This window comes from Lissotriton helveticus, chromosome 7 (genome assembly GCF_964261635.1).
Source record: "Lissotriton helveticus chromosome 7, aLisHel1.1, whole genome shotgun sequence".
Classification (NCBI taxonomy): Eukaryota; Metazoa; Chordata; class Amphibia; order Caudata; family Salamandridae; genus Lissotriton; species Lissotriton helveticus.
The window spans coordinates 534,935,553-534,958,118 of NC_136068.1; the positions used below are offsets into that span (position 1 = coordinate 534,935,553).

Below are 22,566 nucleotides of genomic sequence, written 5' to 3' on the forward strand. Positions count from 1 at the left end.
TACAAACAACTATGCGCAGGTCAGATGTGGCCGGGACGGTTCTCTATCCCATAGATTCCCCATTGACAGGGTTGTGTGCTTGCACCGACCCTGTTCTGCCTTTATGTCAACGGGGTAATCTCTCATCTAAATAGGGTTGTGGACAGTGACGTCCCCAGATTGGCTGGAAGCAGGGTGCCGGCGATTATGTTCGCCGACGACACCCTGCTTCTGTCTAAGACCCCTATGGGGATTCAACGAATTCTGAAGGGGTTTGAGGATTTTTGTGGAACCCATGGCCTTGGGATCAATGCTCTCAAGACCAAATACATGATTTTTAATCCTCCCTCTAAAACTCGCCCCAACCCTTCTATTGGTGGAAACAGGCTAGAGAGAGTCCACACTTTTGAATATTTAGGGGTGACTTTAAATGAGCACATGTCCTGGTGCCATCATCAAACTAAAATTCAACTCAAATTGTCTCAAATGGTGGGAGGCGTAATTGCCCTTGTAAATAAAAATAAATCTACCATCAAGGCTATCGGTCCCCCGCTAGAAATATATAGAGTCCAGGCTAGGGGAGCGGTCATGTATGGTAGCGAACTCTGGGGCCATACGTGTAACCGCAAGTTAGTGGTAACGGAGAATAAATTCATCAGGCAGCTTTTACTTCTCCCCCCTAGTACCCTCTTTTGCCAATGAGGCTAGATTTGGAACTAAGGCCTCTTGATGAAGATATGGGAGTTAGGCCTCTAACCTTTTGGCGCAGAGTCTGGACCACCCTCGAGTTGGCAAGTTATAGTTCTGAGCTTCAGGAAATGCTAAATTACCCGATTGTAGGGAACATTCCCTGGTTCCAACATATAAAAAAAGAGCTTGTGTGCCTTGGATTACCCGACCCGTGGAATACCCCCTGCGACCGCCTGTTCCACGGTTTCAAGGAAACAGTTACTCTCACTCTACCGAGAAAGCAAAATTGTGGCACAGAGACGGGCCGCACAGTCGGGTACCCTGACTGACTCCTTTTTAAGGATCAAGGACATTTATAAGCTGGAGGGTATCTTAGATGTTGTATTCCCATCTAATACCAGGAAACTGTACTTACAGTGGAGGTACGGAAGTCTGCCAATCCGTGCCTTCACCAGCAAGTGGACCGACCCCTCCCTGAGTCACTGCCCCGGGTGCAACCATGACCAGGAAACTGAGTTGCACATACTGTTCTTTTGTCAAACTTATGGGCAGGCGAGAAGGTAGTGGATAGTCCCTGCCTGCAGAAACCTAGGTTTTACTCACTGCGTGCAGGCATACAGGGTCCTCAAAACTGACCTTTCCAGTATGATAGTCTTTGCGGTAGCAAAATGCCTGGAAACCTTCTGGTATAAGAGAAGACGCTTGCTACCCAGGGTTGTAGACTAACTGTACAATTTTATTACTATTACATTGTAATTATTCTCTTTCTTAACCACTTTTATTCCTCACTGGACTGACTTCAGTTTCTGCCCTTTTGATTGTTGACTAGCTGCATAATTTTTAAATATCATCAATTTCTAAACTATTTCCTAGTACTTTTTTAAAAGTTTTAATGAATCTATTTTTAGCTCTGTTGACTGATTGTTAGGGATGTAATTGCTTTTTTATTTGTATCACCTTTGTGTGTTATCTTTTATGGCAATCTAGCCGAAATAAAGATTTTTGATGATGATGATGATGGAATAATAATTCACAAATGTCTTTGGATGAAAATATGTATCACACGGTAGACATCGTGGAGGATCGATACACAAACGAAGCAAAAATGATACCAGTGTCGTTATAGTTTATTTAGAAGTATTCTCTGGTACAGACAAGGCTCAAACAGGGCTAACAATGATTATATGCACAGCATTTTACAGGGTGCAAAAGAAAAGCAAAATCATCATAGGGAAAACATAAATCATTTAATAATTATATGGCTTTGCATCCTTTCCTTGTGATTTTTGGAGATTGGTTATGTGGTAGGAAAGATTAAAGATATTGAGCAAGTAGGTACTGCCTGTGGAGAAAGGATGAGAATAAGGGGTTCGTGTCTTGCAGAAACTGGTACATGTGATCTGGAAACTTAGATTTTCAGCTTCTTGCTGTAGGGCACATACACTAACCAGGCACAAGCTCTAGGGCAGACACTGCAGAAATTGGGACACATACAGCGCTGTGAAACAATATTGTTTTTGCAGAAACTGTTGTCTCTAGTTGTGCTACAGAGCTCAGCTACTTGTGAACTTCACTTGTTTAGACAGGGAATGCGTTAGCGCTGGATAGATGGGGCTTTTTGAAGTGGAGTATTGCTGGAGGGGCAAGACATGTTAAATATTATGGACGCATGTGGGAAGGCCAGGGAGTGAGGTAAGGACAAGTGTATGTGGCTAAAACCACTAACACTCATGATGAGGAGTGCAGGTACATATAGGACAGTGGTTCTTAGCCTGGGTTCTTCGGACCCTCACCTACATATGGGGTCAGTGTCTGCTTAGAATATTAAATCATATAAGCAGATTAATAAAGTATATGTACAAGAAAAAGCAATGTTGTAAAGTAGAATTTTTTTAAAGCTCATGTAAATGTGAAGGACTGTGACATTGTAGACTACATTTAACTAGGTATTCTAAGCTTGATTCGCAAAAGCAATACTAGTACATCAAACAGAATATAGTATGGATGAATGGTGGCCTCAATTCAAGCACCTTTATGATCTGACAAAAAGAGAGCCTGCATTAGGGCCAAAAACGGCAAAGTGACATGCTGGAGTCTAGCATATTGCTTCGTTTTTTAGAAATAAAACCACATTTTGAAAAGTTTCAACGTTCTGATTAAAATTAATCTTTCACTTTTAATATATAATTTTTGTTTGTGAATGAAGTAAAATATGTACCTGCCTGATGTGGACTTGTTTCTGCATTTTTGTATATTGTTGTATGGTTCAGATTATAGAAATTGCTGAAGTCAGGGTCCCCTGCTTCCAGCAGTGATTCAGTGGGGGTCCACAGAAGTCAAAAGGTTAAGAACCACTGATCTAGATTGACTGACTTGCAACAGGGCACACTTAAATTGGAGTTGTAATTTCCAGCCTTGAGAGGAGTGTTTCTTTCTGTAATGGTTTGGAGAGATAATGAATGCCCCTTTCTGTAGAAGGTGTTGCTGCTGTGGGAATGTTTAGACTGTTAAGGTAAAAACCCAATTGAGATCTATTGTGAATCTTCAGCATTCTGCTTAAGAAAGGATTGCAAGAGGCAATACCATTCATTACACATTTATCAGGCCAATAAGAGGGAAATGTCTCTCAGTTAGGCTTGTTTTGGGACGGTCATACTGGATATTGCCTGCATGTGTTAACCAGAGTTGAGGGAGGAAGGAAGGAAGGAAGGAAATGAAGATCCTTCTCTTTAGGCAACACTTATCCCTGGTTTCTAGTACCAACTCTGAAGGGACACCCCATTTTTAGGTTTGCCTCCCTGGGAAACTTCTGCTACCCTGTGTAGAAGACATATCCTCCTCTTGTTTACCCGGATCTCTGCACAGCGCTCTATTGCTTTACAGCTAGGTTTACAGTCTATGGCCCCATATAAATACTTATAGAGGTGCAGGAATGTCACGGTGCACATTTGATTTCAATAAAGCAGTTTAAATGACAGCAGGGATATGTCTTCAGGCGATTGCACCAGTGTCCTCATTTCAGGTCTTTCTCAGTGAGATCTCAGTGGTAATAGCTGAGCTGGCTATACATCTCCACTCTAGAAAACCCGTGCTGGGAATCCTGCTGGAAGAATCACTCGCCTGTTGACATGTCCTATTGATCTAAAGCAGCTCAGGCGAATGTATAGAAATTAACGAGCCTCTAATTTCAGATAAGGGTTCATGAGAATGCGAGGTGCTGCATTCACGAAGGTAGCTTTGTTAATTAAAGTATCTTTGGGGCATATTATCAAGGGATTTATCTCCGCTTTTTTGGCTTTAAAAGCCAAGAAAGCGGAGATAAAATTATCTCCCTATTACCTAGCTGTCGATAACACCAGTTAGCGACAGCTATTAGGAGATAGCGACCATCTTGGGCCTCGCTTTGCATGTCAGAGATATTTATCACTAATGACATGCAAAGTGGGCGTGCCAAGATGTTAGCGACTGGAAACAGTCGCTAACATCGCTATCTCCTATTACCAACTTTTGGAGATATTCGCGTTAAGCGCGAATATCTCCAACAGCTAACACCTGCCCTGAGAAGTTCTTAGCCATGTTATCCAATGGGAGGTGGATAACATGGCTAAGAGCATTCGCTCGGTAATGCATGAATATCGCTGACTTTACAGCGATAATAATGCATTTCGGCCGATTTTTATCGCTTAGGAGATAAACCATGATAATAGCAAGGCTCCTAAGCGATAAAAATCAACGCAACATGGCGATAAAATTATTGCCGCTAAGCCAACATAGCGATAATTATCGCTAGTTGTTGGTAATATGCCCCTTAGTTCCGTTACATTTCTGGTGTTAATTCACACAAGGAAAAACGCGTTATGCTTCAGGCCAATAGGGGTCAATATGACTGTGTGTGGAAGGTGCTGCATGAAGGGCCTGGAACTCAAATGTCTATAGGAGCAGGAATGTCAGTAGTGACCAACTGAAGTGGTCCAAAGCACAAGAGTATTCCTAAAGAGATCCCCTTCGCAAAGAAGGAGGAAGGTTCACCTGAGCCAACATTCACAGTGCTGATGTACTATTGTGAAGATGCACTTCTTCATTATAACCTAGAATTCCAGAACACATGTAGGGGGTTTGAGGAAAGAGTGGATGTGTATACCTAAGCATGCTCTTAACTTTCTGTGGTGAGTGCATTAAGACACTAAACATAAATGGATCCTCTGACGAGGAGAAGGAATGCCACCCAGAAGATGAGGAGGACAGAGGAGGAAGATTTTGGGGCGGCACCAGTTGGAATGGGTTCCTTTGTAGTCAAAGCATTTGGAAATTGAGCGTTCACCACGTTGCTCCAAGAGTTCGGTACATTTTGTATGATCCATTGTGTGTAGGCTGGGACGAGGGTGTAAATCCCTGGGCGGTTACTCTGTCCACATCCATCTCGGTAGCTCACAACTCCAGCTAGCAACCACGCATTGTTATATTGGCAGACTAGTGGGCCACCGGTGTCCCTCTGTAACATCAGAAAAAAGGGGAGTCAGCAATATGCTCATCTATGTACTTTTACTATTTCATATATAATGCAAGCCAAACCAGGATATGCACGAACCATCTGCAAAATCATAATTTTGCCTACACAATTTTGCAAATATGACAAATGTTGCAACTTTAAAAAGGTTTACAAAGATGACAACCGTAGAAAACTTTGTCTTGGGTGAAAAATCATAATATTTGAATTATCTATCCCGTGGTTAAGGAGATTCAAAGTGTTTATAAAGCAAACCTTTAAGATTTAAAGCTGGTAAGTAAGAAAGTACTGTGCAAACCGTCAATAATTCAATGAACGATAATCTGTTAAGCTTATCTGTTGGCAATGCTCTTCCATTTGTGCATGCACATTAATATTAAAAAAAATAAACTAAGCTTACATTTGAGTACTCTCATGTCCTCACTCTTTACAATCCTCAGTGTGTAGGTATCCCTCATTCATAGTGGTGGAACCAGAAGCTGCTGCACAACTTTGCTTGTTAGTGCCAGGCATGCATGACCCGCTCCACCACCTCCTCACACTCTCCATTGCCTCTTAATATTTGTAGCCTCACCGTCGGGCATATTTACAAGGAGATTGAGCAAATGGAACATCACTTTTTCTGATGTTCCGGGTGTGCCGTGCCCTGCCCCATATTTTCAAAGTGGCGCTAAGCCACTTTGTGTGGCTTGACACCGCTTTGTAAATATCATCCCCTTTCACACAGGTATCTGCATGAAAATGGCGTGCAATGGTTGTTGCTGTGGACGTTCCGCTGCTACACCCATTGCTTTTTGACGCTGCCACAGGCTTACAAATATCTGTAAATATGAGGCAGTGACAAAAACTAACGCCTTTCAAAAGGAGTCGTTTAAGAGGCACAACGAGGAGATATACTTTTATTTCGTCTAGTTTTTGCTCTTTCTATGTGTGCTGCAGAATGAGCAAATTGCCTTTAAAGATTTTTTATCTGCAGGAAGGAGTCACTTCCGGCACATAAACAATCATCCCTGCATTGCAGGCACCCTTGCACTAGGGCGCAAAGGTGTCTGTGTTGGCGCTAGGTTGCTTTTTTTAGTGCCAGCACTAGGGAAAACACAGGGGTGCACTGTATTCTAGTAAAAATGGTGCATCCCTGCATTTTGGAAATGGTGCGGCGCTCCTAAATGGCATGCATCTATCACAATGAGGAGTGAAATCATCTAATAAAAAAGAATGTACCCCATACCATAAATCTCAATCTAATTTCTGGCAAGATACGCCGATTAATCGTATCCATGCTTGTCAATTAAGACTTCATATTCATTTTTTTAATACTTTTCCTTGACCACTGGGCTCACATCTCTTTTATATGGATCTATGCATCATCACTTTACATGAGATGGAGAACATTGCATATACAAAAAGGAAACTCAGTGTTGTGCAATAAACATATATGACAAATGTATACAAAACTAATTACACAAACATCACATTACATGCCATGTCTGCACAACATCCACATTGTTTCATGATACATAGTGATGACATTACATTTATAAGTGCCCAACACATATAATCACACTTAGTGAGAAAGTGTCCAGCATTGTAAACCGGTCAAGGTTGCATGTTTCTATAGACTGGGGACATGTTCTAGCCCTAAGAAGAAAGGGGTCCAAAAGGTTTGCCTCACCGAGATTTAATTAAACCCCCAGGATAAAATGCTAAACCTTTGATTGAATGGGCAAGGCATGTGCTACTGAGCCACATAAGAGATCCTAAGATGAAATGAAAGATAAACGGTATCATACATGACAAGGAGGTACACAACATTTGAACAATCAAGGCTTTGGAAGCCATGAGCTGCACCTACATGTGATTACTGTTGGTTTGATAAAGGGCTCTCACACAAAGGGCCCAATTCACAACAGTAAACCAACAGATAGAAAGGTCTTTATACATAGACTTACTCTTATGCTTAGGCATACATCTCCACCTAAATGCTCTTCAGCAATAGGCTAGTAAATAATAGGAACGCATGTCCCCACATGAAGGGTTGGGATCATGTAAAGCTACAAAATATGACCATAACAGTACTGCTTGCAACTTTACTGATTTATTCTAGACATGAATGTGCCAAACGCAGATCTCCAACTTCACTATTTAGAAATGCAAATTGAAAAGAGTAGTTAGGCAGGCATCCCTTAAAGAAAACAATAGACATGTGATAAACATTAGTACTGGGGGCGCATAGATCAAATCAAGCTCACATTCTTTATTCTGTCCTCATCCCCTTGTGTTGTGAGACACAGTGAAGTCAGGCACAAACTACAGATGTTGTGTGTGTGTGTGTTTCATGGTGTGTCAATAAGTTGGTAAGATGTAGTGTTAATGTGAGATGTCTTTTTTTATATTTCAATTGCAATGTTTATATGTGTAGTCTTCGGTGTATATGGATCTGGTGTATTTACACTTTTTCTTATAGTGATTTTATTGGTGTGTGCAATGTAGGCAGTTACAGCATCTTAGTTTAATACATTTACATTTATGTATTTATTTTTTACATTTTATAATGTGATGTATATGAGAGAAAGTAACGTCAAAAGCTATTGTTAAATTACCATTTTATAGACAGGATTTAGTGTATTGAGGCTGCGCTTGCCAGCGATTGAAAGTCTGCATGAGGGGCACATCTAGTGGCCCTATGCATAATCCAGTTCAAACCAGTTTTGGGAGACGTTGGCTCCAGCTCTGGTGCGAAACTGGACAAAGGACATGGGAATAACCTCCCCACTGTCCAGCCCTGCCTCTTGGAGAGTGCCCTGAACCTTGCCAACCCCCTCCATGGGTATATAAGGGCTTACCTGGCTGTAGGACCCTAGATTCAACATGGACAAGATTTTGAACCAGAAACCACTGAGCTTCGACCGTCTGGACACTCTGGACTTCGTTTGGACCCGACTTCGTCTCCCACTCAGTATGTGGAATCATCTGCGCCTGTGCACCATATAGGCTCTGTGCAGGACCTGTGTGGCATCAAGAACAACTGAAGAAAACTTTGGAGTGAAGGAGTCACTCCCCTGCATTTGCAAGCCACATAAAACTGCTGTCTGGTCTGTAGACTCTGTGTTCCTATGGACTATGAAGGCTTCAGCAACACAAGAGGTAGGTTTCTACGTCCCTCAAGGTCTGAGCTATCCTCTCACCATGTTTGAGATCATAATCCCTCGTGGCTGCTGCAATACTTGAAACCTTGTGCACCGCGTACATTTAGAGGTGCATATGCTTGCTGGCGTTTCCCGAACAAGTGCATTGGGCTCCGAGTAGCCCCAACCTCTGGCACCATTTCCTACCAAGATCTTTGACCTCCTTCCACCAAGTGCTTCATAGGCTGTCGTTTGGTGAAATCGCTTGAGGTCCTCTCGTGACTCCTGTGCCTCCGGTATGTGGGTCAAATTGAGGGTCAACTTTGCTTTTCTTGGGCTCCCCTCGTTACTCCAGGCTTGCCCTCACACCTTACTTGTACGGAGCACACAGTTGTGTTCCCACACTGCACCTGTCTTCCGTGGGGTCCCTACCTACTCACCGTGGGTGGTTCCTTGGGGTCCCAGTGATTCTACATCCTCTTGACACTGTCTTGACTCGAGTTGTGGTTCTTAAACCACTGTTTTAGTATAAGGTTTGGTCTCCCCCTGGAGCCCACTGTGGATTAGAGCTACTTATGATTGTTTCTGTGCTCCTGTATTGTGTGCTTTGTGATTATCTTCATGTAGAAGATACTTTACCCTACTAGAGAGTGCTATATTAATAAATACATTTTTTTATAACTACTGGGTGGTGCTCCTTTCATTTAACCAATACCGTAAGGTTGCATTCTGGTAAAACAAGCTGCTTTGCACTCCTGGACTAAACCTAATGGCTGCTCTCCACAGCTACCACTTGGATAGCTTTCTACGGTTATCTTTGACGTCTTTAATCCCCATAAGGGTTGTTTGGACTGGTGCAATGTGCCTACTTTAATTAGTGGATAGCATATACCAGGCCAACTTCTCACAAGTGGCATCAGAGGTACTATAATAACTGTTATTAAAATGGGCTACCTACTGGTCCCCCCGTAATGTGACTCCTAATTAAAGTAAGAGTATACTTTTGTACTTGAAGTTCGCTGACCACTCTCCACAATTCACATGCATTCTTAAGGGAAGCTGGCTAGTCAATTGATCCCAGTTAGCTCTTTGAATGTCATGCTTGCTGATCCCCCAGCCCTTTTTATAACATGCCCAATCCACGGCACTATGATTTCTGGGTTTGACTGACAAAATAAGTCTCAGATCTCTATTCGCATGGGAACAGGATCTATCAAACCAATTAATGGGTGAACGTACTGGGCTGGCGAATGTCTTACGTAACTGGTCCTTTATTACATTGTATAATGTTCTAAAATGAATGCACAGATTTTCCTCTAAAGGAACCTCAGCCAAACAAACCAGGTAAAAATCCAAATTAGACGACTAAACCATCAAAAAATGTGGTTGGATCTAGCAAATGCCATACAAGTCTAAGACCGGCATGCTGTGGTATTGACTGCAGTACTGCTTCCTCAGAACCTTTAGTGATGATGAAATACCCAGATGAATTAATGCTAAATTGTGTCCTGGATACCTCTCCGATGCCCTGATGGCATCTTTCTCAGTTAAAGCAAAACCAAAGGGGATGATGGACGGAGTGTTGAACATTGCAAGCACTCACCCCCAGTCAACTGATCTGGGTTTAATCCATCATCATTCTTTAGCTCACTCCGCCTCCCCAGTTCAGACATGACCATACGCATATCAGTCTGACCCTGTGCCTCATGGGAACAGTCCAGCCCAAACTGCCAAGACATGTCTTCCCTGGACCGGAAACAAGCATCCTGGGACAGGTTTCGGGTTCATGACCCTCATCAGCCAGGCTATCTTGAATCCAGTGGCAAAGTGAGCAAGGGACCCACGTCTGTGCATACCCTGAGGTCTCCAGCAGTTAAAAAATTAGATTCAACAGAACCTGATTAGTCTTGTGGCCATAACACTCAGTTTTCAGCAGCATGGCTTATCTTTAAACTTCAGATTACAAGAAACAAGAGGCAATAGAATCTTTCCCATGAAAATGTATTCCATTTGAGGGGAAACCGTACTGTACGCAGGAAATCATCTTGTCAATTAATTAATTCCTAATAGTACCTAATAGGGTTCATTGCCCAGGAAAGAAAATACATTGATTTCTTCCTTCTGAATTACTGGTGGGGAAGGTGATCACTGAACAACCCAAGTAAGCTAGGAAGCAATTCGGTATTTAGTGTCCATAAATCTTTAAATCTCCTATCCAATTGTTTCAAATCCAGTTTTACTCTCATGTCAGAAGAAATTCCGAAATGACCCCACAGTGCCTGGTTTCTTTTCACAGATTTGAACTTTAAATACTGTGTGAGATTTTAATACTGAACCTTTAGATTTGGATTCCTCATATATAGCCAAATTTCGAGGTAGGCAGAGTGGTATCCGTAGGTGAAACCACTCTGCCGGATCACAAGTGGTCCACTGTTCTCCTGCACCCAGATTTCCCCAGTACAGCAACATCAGAAAAACAGCTGGTAAAATGGCTGTAAGTTTGAGCTGCAAGAGAAGCCTGGCCTAGGCCCTTGGTACCTGTCTGACACCCTTCTATGATAAGGAGGGTATGCAATGCTCCCCAATGCTAGGAGTCTTCTTCTTCTTATTCCCGACTTCACTCTCACCAGTCTCCGCCCTCCTCCCTGGCAAAAGCTCTGCTGCACAACTTCTACCAAACGTTCAAAGCAGATAGTAAAGCTGTTTCATGCAGAATTTCAGCTAGATTTTCAGCTAGAAAATACATCTCCTGCATTTACTTACCAATCTCTGTGTTTTAACTCATAATTGCACTGCTAGAGAACAATATATTCATTTTGATTTAAAAAATAATAATAATATTAATGTGCTTTTATGGTCTACATTGGCCGAATAAAGATTTATTGACTTGACCTGAACTGTTCAGGCAGTGCGTACCGCACAGTACTACTGCGTCTCAGGAGTGCCGAGTTCTCCCCTGCTAGAACCGTACATCTTGAAGTTGGGGCCAAAGTTTTTGAGTGCTTTAAAGGCAGTTCAGGAGATGGGGCATATGTACAAATACACCTCTGTTACTTCAAAGAACACTGATATTGTCCGCAAGCCGGTGCTGAGGTACACTATTTTGAAACACACTATTGACTCAATTCACAGTTTCTCTGATGATTAGATTAATGTTATGGGTTTCGTTTTTTTCCATCCAGAAATGAGAAAAACTTGAATAATTCTACAATCTACAGAGTTTTGAAAACAGTATTGTCCTATCTCCAGAAATAATGTTTAGAGATTCACAACCAGAGCGAACCAGAGAGGCACAACCTTTGTGCCATAGGCCTATGTAGAAGAGTAGGGCATCTGAGAGGGTATCAGTGCTCACATTCAGTAGTTATAATACCCATCTGTCTGAAGAAAATGAAGATGCCTTGTGAAATGCCTCTTATAGATCCTTCTTCTTCAAATATATTGATTAAATAGATGAATAGGGCATATCAATGCCAATTTCAAATATTGTGTTTTGTAATGGAAGTGCTCATGATGGGGTTGTTTACCAATGTCCACCTTCTCCTGCTTTCAAAACTTCATCTTTTTTCCTCTGTTACTGACCATATGGGTTATGGTGGACAAATCTGATAGATGCCCCTTGCCTCTTTTTGGCTGACAAGATCATCCTTATTGCTGGTTGCACTCCATGGCGGCAACTTTGGAAATGTCATCCACAAATATGTAATGGTTTTGAATCGAAATCCGACTCAAAATTACATTTGCTGTCTGGGAAAGGGATGTTGGAGTCATATCCAAGTTGTTCATAGGCTCGACTACATTAACTACTATAACTACAGCTCTACCCAGGTCCTTGGCCAACGATCCTGAGGGCATCTGCCTGTACCGACCGAAGGGCTTTGTCAACTTCATTTATAATTAGAGAAAAAAAGAAATGGTGCCAAGACGCAGCCCTGGCGGATACCTCTTTTAACCTCAAAGTGTGGTGTACACTCTTCACGCTGTCTATATCGCACCTTGCACAAAAGCTTTTCATACAGCCTTGCAAGGAAGAAAATTATTGGTTTAGGGACCCCAAGATTGAGCATGGTTGGCCACAAAATAGAATGGTAAAACGCACTGCTAAAATCTGCAAAACACAGGTATAATCTTCCCTGTTTAGCGTGTGTATATTTGCCTATCATTACTTCTAAGTTGATACATTGCTCAAGGGTTCCCAGCCCTTTTCTGAAACCATATTGAACTGGTGAGAGCATCTCATTTTTATTGGCCCAATTTTAAAGTCTCACCAATAGAATTCTGCTCATCACTTTAACTGATGAATCCAGAAGCGAAATGGGACGGTAATTTTTAGCTTCCGATTTAATGCCTTTTTTTAAAATAGGGATTATTACAGAATAACCCCATGACGGGGGTATATACTCCGTCACTGCTGAGTTAAAAACTCTAGTTAAATTAGGACACCATGGATCTATTTCGGTTTCGTAAACATCAATGGGGACCCTGTCTGGGCCTGGTGCTTTACCACCCCTACTTCCAGTCAATCCGTCATGAACTTCATCGATGGTGATATCTAGGGGCTTCACCCACCATTTACTTCCTTCTATACTTAGCGACCCAAATACATCAGGATCAAATGGATTAAAAATACTAGAAAAGTGTCTCACCCACGCGTCACAATTACCATGAGAGAGTAATTCTGGGAATGAATCACTCTTTAGAAACGGCGAGTTAACAGTTTCCCAAAATAACTTGCCATTCGCTGTATCTGCTTGTCCCACGCTAGCTCTTGAAGCTTGTTTCTCCTTGCCTTGAGAGCCAATTTATAATTAAGACATAAGTTTTTAATAATTAAAGTGTTTCTAGGTTTATTGCCCAAAGCTTGTTCAAGTTGACATAGAGCCTGGTAACATTTGGTAACAAAATCATATAGGACTTTTTCCGGTTCCACACCAACCCATTTAATATGTGTCCCTTTAGGCCTAAAATGAGCAATACTATTAATGAAATCTTGATTTGCTACCATTTTTAGTCCCCAGACTAAAGTCGACATAGAAATACAGTTATGGTCACTCAATACCTGCTCAGTGTTCCATGGAGTAGAACACAGATGGTTACAGCTAGCTGAAATTAGCATATGGTCAATAATAGAAGCAGTATTTCTGACAATAAATGTTGGTATCAGGCGCCATTGGTATCCCAAACCAGAGGGGGACCCCACATCAATATAAGGCAGGTAGACGGGGAAAGTAAAGATCAAACAAGGTAAGGGAACCTGCCCTGTACAATCTAATAAAAGGCCTCACCGAGGTCCACTATATTTTAAATCGTACCCAGAACCCATGAAGGACACTTCAGAAATCCATAAGATCTAATTTATCAGCGTAGTTTTTTATTTTAGAGTTCATTTTTCTTATAGATGAGCTGAGACAATTCAATAATAAATATATACACAAATATAAAGTAGAGAGCAACAGAACAAAGTTAATAGTGGGTCTAACTCCACACAAACATAACAACTACAACCATACTACGACATTCATACATCACACAGCACTATGCAGAGATGGTTCTTGATGGAGTGGAAACCGATGGTTAGGAATCCGGATTGGTTCGAAGGGTTCCAAGATAGGAACAAACGCCAACGCGAGTTTCGGTGTGTGGCCCCATCCGGGGCTACACCTTCATCAGGGCAGAGTGTGGTGGAGCGGGGAGAACCACAAGGTAGGTAAATACTCTGTATAAGACAATATATTAAAAACATGATTTTAGAACATATCCTTACAAGGGTTCGGGGCACATAGATATATGGTACTTAATAAAAATGACATCCAGATAGCCCAACAATAGAAACTAGGCCAACAATGAAACAAACTAAAGCAGCAACATACCCACATATATAAATTTCAAACAACCACAAAAATGATAATAACAAAATAAGGAGTAAGATATTAGGTAACACGGGGTAACGTTACCCCGTGTTACCTAATATCTTACTCCTTAATTTTCTTTCTTCTGTCTTTAGGGAACTTTTTATCTTATTTCACCGTCGTCTGCAGCAGATCCAGCTCTGTCCTCAATTACCAGTATTGATTGTCCCTTAATATACACGCCTTGATATATCCGGACCTAACAAAAACTAACCATCGCTGACTGGAAAATTTGTCCACCTGAAGCTAGTTTAGCCCTGTTATTCCAGGTAACTCATAGGATTAGAAGCTACAACCTATCCCAAATGATAGGATGTTATATGTTTTTGCTGTGTTTTGCACCGTTTCACAGTTTGTTATTATCATTTTTGTGGTTGTTTGAAATTTATATATGTGGGTATGTTGCTGCTTTAGTTTGTTTCATTGTTGGCCTAGTTTCTATTGTTGGGCTACCTGGATGTCATTTTTATTATTACAGAGTATTTACCTACCTTGTGGTTCTCTCCGCTCCACCACATTCTGCCCTGATGAAGGTGTAGCCCCGGATGGGGCCACACACCGAAACGCGCGTTGGCGTTTGTTCCTATCTTGGAACCCTTCGAACCAATCCGGATTCCTAACCATCGGTTTCCACTCCATCAAGAACCATCTCTGCATAGTGCTGTGTGATGTATGAATGTCGTAGTATGGTTGTAGTTGTTATGTTTGTGTGGAGTTAGAACCACTATTAACTTTGTTCTGTTGCTCTCTTCTTTATATTTGTGTATATATTTATTATTGAATTGTCTCAGCTCATCTATAAGAAAAATGAACTCTAAAATAAAAAACTACGCTGATAAATTAGATCTTATGGATTTCTGAAGTGTCCTTCATGGGTTCTGGGTACGATTTAGAATATAGTGGACCTCGTTGAGGCCTTTTATTAGATTGTACAGGGCAGGTTCCCTTACCTTGTTTGGCCATTGGTATCCCATGCACACTGTAGCAAATCAAGGTCATATTTAACAATCAATAAATTTAGAGCTCCTCCATAATCATTATGTGTGAAAAGCACACTTTCATCGTCCTCACCATTCGTGTTCCCACAGACCGTGGTCATCGACAATGGACAAGATTGAATATTAAAGTCCCCCACCCAAATTATAACAGTATTAGCCTTAATGGTACTTAACAATGTATCAAGCCCAGTGTCTAACTATAGTACAATATTGCTGCGAGTTGAGTCGAACACGTTATTGTAATAATTGACCATGACCACATCCCTACAGCCTTTGCAGTGTAATCATAAAATCTGGGAGTTTGTTCCTATAGTAATAGTTCTTTCAACAACAATGGTGGATGACTTTTTTGAAATAAGGGTCAGAAGCCCCCTTTGGCTCTACCAGCTGACAAGGGCACTGCCTGGAGTCAATATGAACCATTCTACATATACCGGTTCAGTGCACCAGGTCTCTTGTAGGCAAATTATATCAAGGACACTAGTAATAAAATCCTGCCATACTGGTCAATCCTGTTTGCTCCTTAGACCGGCAACATTCCAGGCTGTGATAATGTACCCATGCTCTAGTAATTTCCCTGAATTGACTCAGGTGTGCTCGCCATTATTTCCTTTGTCTAAACTTACAGACGGAGCTTCTATAAAAATACTCTCGGTGTCTGTGGTGACAATAGATTCAATCTGAGGTAGAACGGTTATAGGTAGGCCCCCTGCGTCTTTGACATCTACCCAATCTCCAGTAGGATAAGGCTCCGAACTAGGAGGGTTAACACCCTTATGTCAATCATTTTCTTGTAGGGTGCCCAAAGCCTGGTATCTATTTGAAACTGGTAAATCATGGTGGTTGTAGATTGACAAAGCTGAATTCATTCTCGGGGAGTTTGGATCATCTTCCCTATGTTGTATAAACCTTAAGTGCCTATAGAAGAAACCAAGTGGTTGAAATGTCATGATCAAATCAAATTGAGACAATGGGGGTGCTCCATCTAAGGTGTTTCTAGCCCAACTTGGGTTTCAAAAATTGATAATAATGCAGTTTCCTTTGAGACACTTCTGTAAGGGTCCAATCTATCCCACTCTTTGTGTCAGGGGAATCCGATTAGCTCCTGCCACTGGGAAGCCACAATTCTTGTCAAGCCAGTGTACTACTCTGTTCTTTAGGATGTCGGGGCTCTCCATTAGTCCAGGCTTCAGGGGAGGCAGATTCACCAAAACAGCAACATATGGGCCGCATTCAAGGGGCAAGTTGATAGAAGCTTCTACTCTCCTCTCTTGGGTTATAGTGTGACCTGACTTATTGTATGTAACAATTGATTGTTCCTTATCCATCCTATCCAACCTATCCCCTCAGACTGGTCGGGTTGGTTAATCAGACCCTGCTGTCTTGGTGGATTATGTTTTGCTAATTCATTATTTCCGCTATTGTACCCTGCACCTGCCATGTCATTTCGGCCCCCAGCAGGTTCTCTACCTGTTCCTTTGTTTATTCCATTAACAATAGGGTAGTTATCTTAGACACAAGCTCATCTTGCCCTACCCTGGTTGCATCCCTCTTTGTCCTGGCACTGGTGCAAGTATCCCTCAGTAGGCTGCAGATCTTGGTCACCTCGCTGGACAGTTTATCAATTTTCTCATGTACCGGCCTAAGCAGCTCCTCAACCTTAGATATAATTGTGGATAAAATTAATGTTGTTTGTGAGTTAGCAGTGGTACCTTGGCCATCTAGGCCATAACATAGAGATCTTCAGGGGTCTGCATAGGGCCTGTCTTTACTTTAGATTTGCCCACCACCGTTTGCCTCTTCTTACACCCTCTCTTCCTCTTCGTGGATGGCGATCTATCAGATATATGGAGGGGGGGGGGGGGCGAATCGGGTTGTGTGAGTAAGTCATGTTCGGGTTCCACATTTTCAGGGGCCTGGGTCTTCCATGGGGCACAATAGGGCAGCTTCTGAAAATTGTGTAAACTCTCCCTGTAAGAATCCGCTGTTGTTGGCTACTTGTTGCCGATCTACTCCCCTACCATCATGCCAGGTAGGCAGCGTTCTGTCCTGTCAATTTCATCAGTGATTGCACTAACTGCTCGCACTAAAAATGAGTTGATTGTGGTGCGTGGATTATCAATTATAGCTTTTTGAATCTTGCGTTAAACCATGGTGGCTTCCCAGGGGGTATTTAAGTATGGGATATAAGTTAGTATGATCTATAATACAATACGCACTTAGTTTCAATATAAAGTGGCAAGTACAAAAGTGCAAAGTGCTAAGATCAAAATGCAACGTGCTAAGACATTATAAAAAAATACAGTACACAATACAATGTGCTAAATGCAAAGGAGCAAAAAGCTAAGGTCAAAGTGCAGAGTGCAAGATAAAAAACATTATAAGAAGACGCAAATATAAAGCAAAACCGAGCCCTTAAGAATTGTTCTCTTTTGTTAGAGGTATTCCATTAAAAGAAAAATAAAAGTTTACAAGTAAAAGACAGGACTGAGCAAGGATTGTCAATAAAACCTCCTTAACACAAAATCCTGAAGTTCGGAGGGAATATGTAGAATGTAATATGGGTACTCCTCTCAACTGGGCACCATTGACTTGCTCCTCAATACTATGGTAGATGGGGGCGCTTTGTTAAATATGGCTTAAGCCTCTCAGAATTTTACTAGGCAGACAAGCGAATTTCAAGACCTGTTGTCAAGAATAGTACCTGCGATTTAATTATATCTACGTTGATCCATGTATACCCAGGTAGAAGCTTGGGCGGCAGGGTGGGCTGTTAATGACCCCCACAGATGAAGGACCAGGGGAGTGGCCCAGCCCAGCCTCAAAAGTCCACAGATGGGAGCAGACGGGCCTGCCCTTCGCCCAGGATGGTGGGAAGTGTATTTCGTACTCCTGGCTCCCGGTCCCGGTCTCCGCTCCACAGCCCCCAGCGGAGGGCAAACAGCAAGGCAAGTGGGCGTAGTCATATGCAGTCTTGAGTATAAAATCGTATAAAAACAGCAAATCTACTTACAGGGTAGGGACATGGGAGAACTTAGTCAACTACTGCAACAATAAAGATGTCAAGATATTCTGGACAATAGTTAACACTGATTAATTTATTAGGAAACAGACGATAGGCCTAGGGCTGAATATCATTGCCAACTAATGTGTGGCTCACTTTAGGTCTGTTTACTGCCTAGTGACCTCAGGCGACCAGCAATTTAGTAATCTTTTATCTTCAACCTACCTATTTGAAATCAGGTTCAAGGTAGATGAGGTGGTTATTGCAATCTTACAGAGCCCATATGGAAAGGCATCGGGTCCTGATAGTCTTTTATAAATAAAATACTGACATTTTGTACTCCAGGTATCACCAATGCTTTGAACTCAGCCTGTCGTGCTGAATTACCATCTTAATGGTACACATCCTCCATAGTACCCATTTTAAAAAGGTAACAATCAAGACCCTCATTGCTATAGACTCATCTTACTGCTCAATTCCATAGTAAAGGTTGTGCGCCGCATAGTCCTGGGTAGAATCGTGGAATGGTTTGATGACCGAAATATCCTTTCAAAAGTTCAATATGGATTTAGGTAAAGGCTCAAGATGATGGAGCACCGCCTAAACCTTCACCTGCCAGTCGACAAATACAGCATTAGGTAAGGGGGGCCCATGTACTTATCCTTTAAGAAGCGCTTTTGGCCAAATTAATAAGTGAAAGCTTTGGGGCATTTTAACAAATATGGAATAGTAAATGGGTTTAGGTTATGTAAAATATTATATAAAACTGGCCCCAATGCTATTATGGCGAGCTGTTTGATCTAATCACACTCTTAACAGGGACATCATAGATGACTGCTTAGCGCGTGATCTTAAGTACAAAAGGCCTTGGTTTCAGCATATTAAACACATAGCAAACATTAATGGTAGACTAGACACATACACAAAACTTAACTAGATTACCATCAGCAAGAAACCGTTTGTGAAAAATCGCTTTACAGAGTATAGGACACTTTTCAGAAAGGAGATGGAGTTACAAAAACAGACACTAAGGGATTATGTATTTGTGCAAAGTGCTAAGGACATGTAATGTAACAGTATTTAACACTGGTTATTAACCCTTAAGAAAGGACACTTTTAACGATGTTCCATTTGAGCAGTATGCACAGACTACTAATCTTTCAGTTGGGCCAACATGACACAGACGCTGTCCTTATTTGTCCCCAGCTGCGGCCCGTGCAGGTAAGTGCGGGAGGGTGGTGGGGGGAGGGTAAATTTTGATGGACGAAGACAAGGGAAAATTAAAAATAAATAATACATTTTCCCTTGTCATCGTCTGTCAAAATCCCCCCAACACGGCCCCACCGCCCTACTGCTCTTACCTGCATGGGTGTGGCTGTATGTCCTTTTGATGAACCCTATCTTCCGAAATTAATTCCCAGAAAATAATTCCCAGAAAATATGGATTTTAGAAATGTAAATCTGCGCTTTAGTTTTTAAGAATGAGTTACAGCCCACAGATTTGGTACTTGAGGGTTTTCATTGTAAAGTCTGCACTTAGATGTAGGTCAATGTTGTTTTAGATATGCCAAGATTTTCAAATGTGCTTTTAAAGTTTTGTAAATATCTTAAAGGAATCTTTATGTTATTCTTTTATGATTATTTTCCAGTAATTGAATAGAGATTGGAGACTGAACACTTACCTAGTGCTACCATGTAACTAGATTTCAGTCATTAACCTTGTCAACCATGGCCTTGGTTATGGATATATAAAAACATGCAACCATTCTACGTCCGTTGTCTCTTACACTTCTGCCATCACATATTTCTAAAAGATATAGAATTAAGTCCCAAGTCTTACTCTAAGCCACCATCTGCATGTCGTCCATACACTCTCTGTTGGAGTGGCTGTGGTCAGAGAAACCGGTTATGGGGTATCTTCCTGATGAAGGATGCAACAGTAAAATTTGTGATCGATTCTTCTCATAAAGCAGGTTCGCTGTCATGTGCCGACCCCTTTCTCAGATTCAACACTAGCACAGAAACTTTGGTCGTGAACGGAGATTGTGGAGAATCTAGTCAGAGCACAGAAAAAGGGATGCTTCAATTGTAGGTGTTCCATAAGTTTTACATGAGGATTGGGTTCGTAGAAAAGTGCTTGGATTCTGGCACCTTAAATGAGGGAAGGTGTAGAACACCTTTGACATGACATTTCCAAAATCCCGATGCCTACTCATGGGCTCCACGGCTGCATAAATTAAATGAATTAAAATATATCAAATAATATTAACATATTACTAAAATGTATGTGAAGAAATTAAATATGAAATTGAAAAATGTGACACTTTCTGTCAATGTCAAGGGATTTAAAATTGGAGGCTAAAAATTTAGTTGTTGTCCTCATATTGATTTGTGAAAGCAAAGTAAGTGCATCAAACAGAATATAGTATTTTTATTTTTGTGAATTAAATCAAATATTTCAGCATTTGTGTATTTATTTGAAGAATGCTTGTTTCCTTTTTCTTTTTTCGTATTTATTTGTGGTTCAAATCATTAAAATTGCTTAGGCCGGAGTCCACAGATTCTAATAATGACTCAATGGGGGCCCTCGGATTCCAGTAATGCTTAAGTGGGGGTCCACAGCAGTGAAAAGTTCAAGAACCATGCACCAAATGATCTTCCAGTGGGGCTAGATCCTGCCTTAATTGCTCAAACACCTGAATCAGATCATATGACCCAGAGCCATAGCTCAGCACAGAGCTGTGACTCTGAGGTGCCTGAGCCTGCTGGTTAAAGTGAATAGCCAGCCACAATGCGACTAAAGTTGAAAATCTAGGTGACGTGACCTGAGTCGAGCATTAATATATTCTAAGCATTGTGTGGCCTTGGGAAGTAACACTGACAGAGACTTTGACACAAATGACCAATAAGCTCTAGGCAAGCCGAAGAAGTATCTATGATATTTCTTTTTAGATGTGCTCGGTTGATTTTTGCTGGCTTACATTGTAAGAACTGAAAATAGTAGCCAGATCTATGACTTATTTAATAAATCTGTCCTGATATTTAACTCTATTGAATAGCTTGCATGAGGCATGCATTCTCTGAGGCTGACTGTCTGTGCCAAACAGGTCAGACTGGTAGTGGTGATATTAGGCTTTCCTTAATCAAAGGAAAGACAAGCATGCAGGAGACACACTAGCTGAATTTAAGATCGATTATTCCAGGAAAACATTGATAAAATTAAGTTAAAATGTCCTTAATCTGGGGGCGTGGCTTACGCGCTTAAGCAAGATGGCGGTGATCTGCTAAGCTCTGTTCCTTCACGGAGCGAATACAGTGATTTTTGGCCTCCTTCAGAGCTCGTTTCAAGCTCCCCAGGCTGGGCTTACCTTCTGCTGTGTGTGGCACTTATGTTAACCAACAGTGAGCCTCAACTCGTCTTTTCTTCTAATTATCGCTTAGCCAACGTCGCTGCACAGGTACGAACGGCTTCATTTTGTCTGCGCGGCATTCACCAACGCATTTCCTATGATTCTGAGGCAGCATTCTTTGCTTGGCGGAGCTCTCCTCTCTTCTCATTTTATTGAATGAAACACATGAGAAGCTTCAGAGGAATAGTGCATACAGATTTGGATATTCTGACTCATTACTGACAAGTTGACTTCTCCAAGGATTACTCCAATTCGTACTATTGTCAGGAGTATTATGAGTGCATTTCAATAATGGTATTGAATACCTCTTTGCCAGATGGAACAAAAATGTTATGAGGAAAACAAGGTGTGCTGCTGTCCCCATTCTTCATTTTCCCCATTTCCCTACATCGTTCACTGAGATATCCTGTGTATTTACGGATAATGGCACAATTTTGTTAGCACGCTTCTCACAATATGTTTCTCCTAATATCCTGTATGCCATTTAATACTTTGGTATTTTTCAAATGAGTCATTATCTCCAATGCTGCCTAATGACCTTATCATTTACACAAAAATATGTATACATTATTTGTTTATATCTCATAATGGCATTACTATCTGGTCTCACTAGTCTACATGAATTTTATGTATGACGGGATGTGTGAAAATATACACATGCTGTGAGACGTTACTTTAAAAGATATATCACATCCCGCATCTCTTACATATTGCTAATCTGTGGTTACCTTTATTACTGTATATGCCTGCTTTTATACTCATACTACCTGGGATTTGACCGTGTTGTCTACCAACTACAGTGTCTGAACCTGTTTACAACTCTCTAACATTGGTCACTTAGTGTATGGGCAGGCTTTCTGCTATTAAAAGACTTCCTCGTCGACAGGATCATATTGTCGAGATGGCCAGCGATCCTATTAATCTTACGAAAACATCTTTATCTG

General features: G+C 41.4%; 1 protein-coding gene across 1 annotated transcript in view; it reads right to left on the reverse strand.

Moving 5' to 3' along the window:
- Positions 1–1,775: 1,775 nt before the first annotated feature.
- LOC144769151 (transmembrane protease serine 9-like) overlaps positions 1,776–22,566 on the reverse strand; it is a 1,211,004-nt gene continuing 1,190,213 nt past the window's right edge. The window contains exon 21 of the mRNA XM_078653156.1: positions 1,776–5,161. Coding sequence (XP_078509282.1) covers positions 4,853–5,161 — 309 coding nt within the window. The 3' untranslated portion in view covers positions 1,776–4,852. The remainder of the gene's footprint in view (positions 5,162–22,566) is intronic.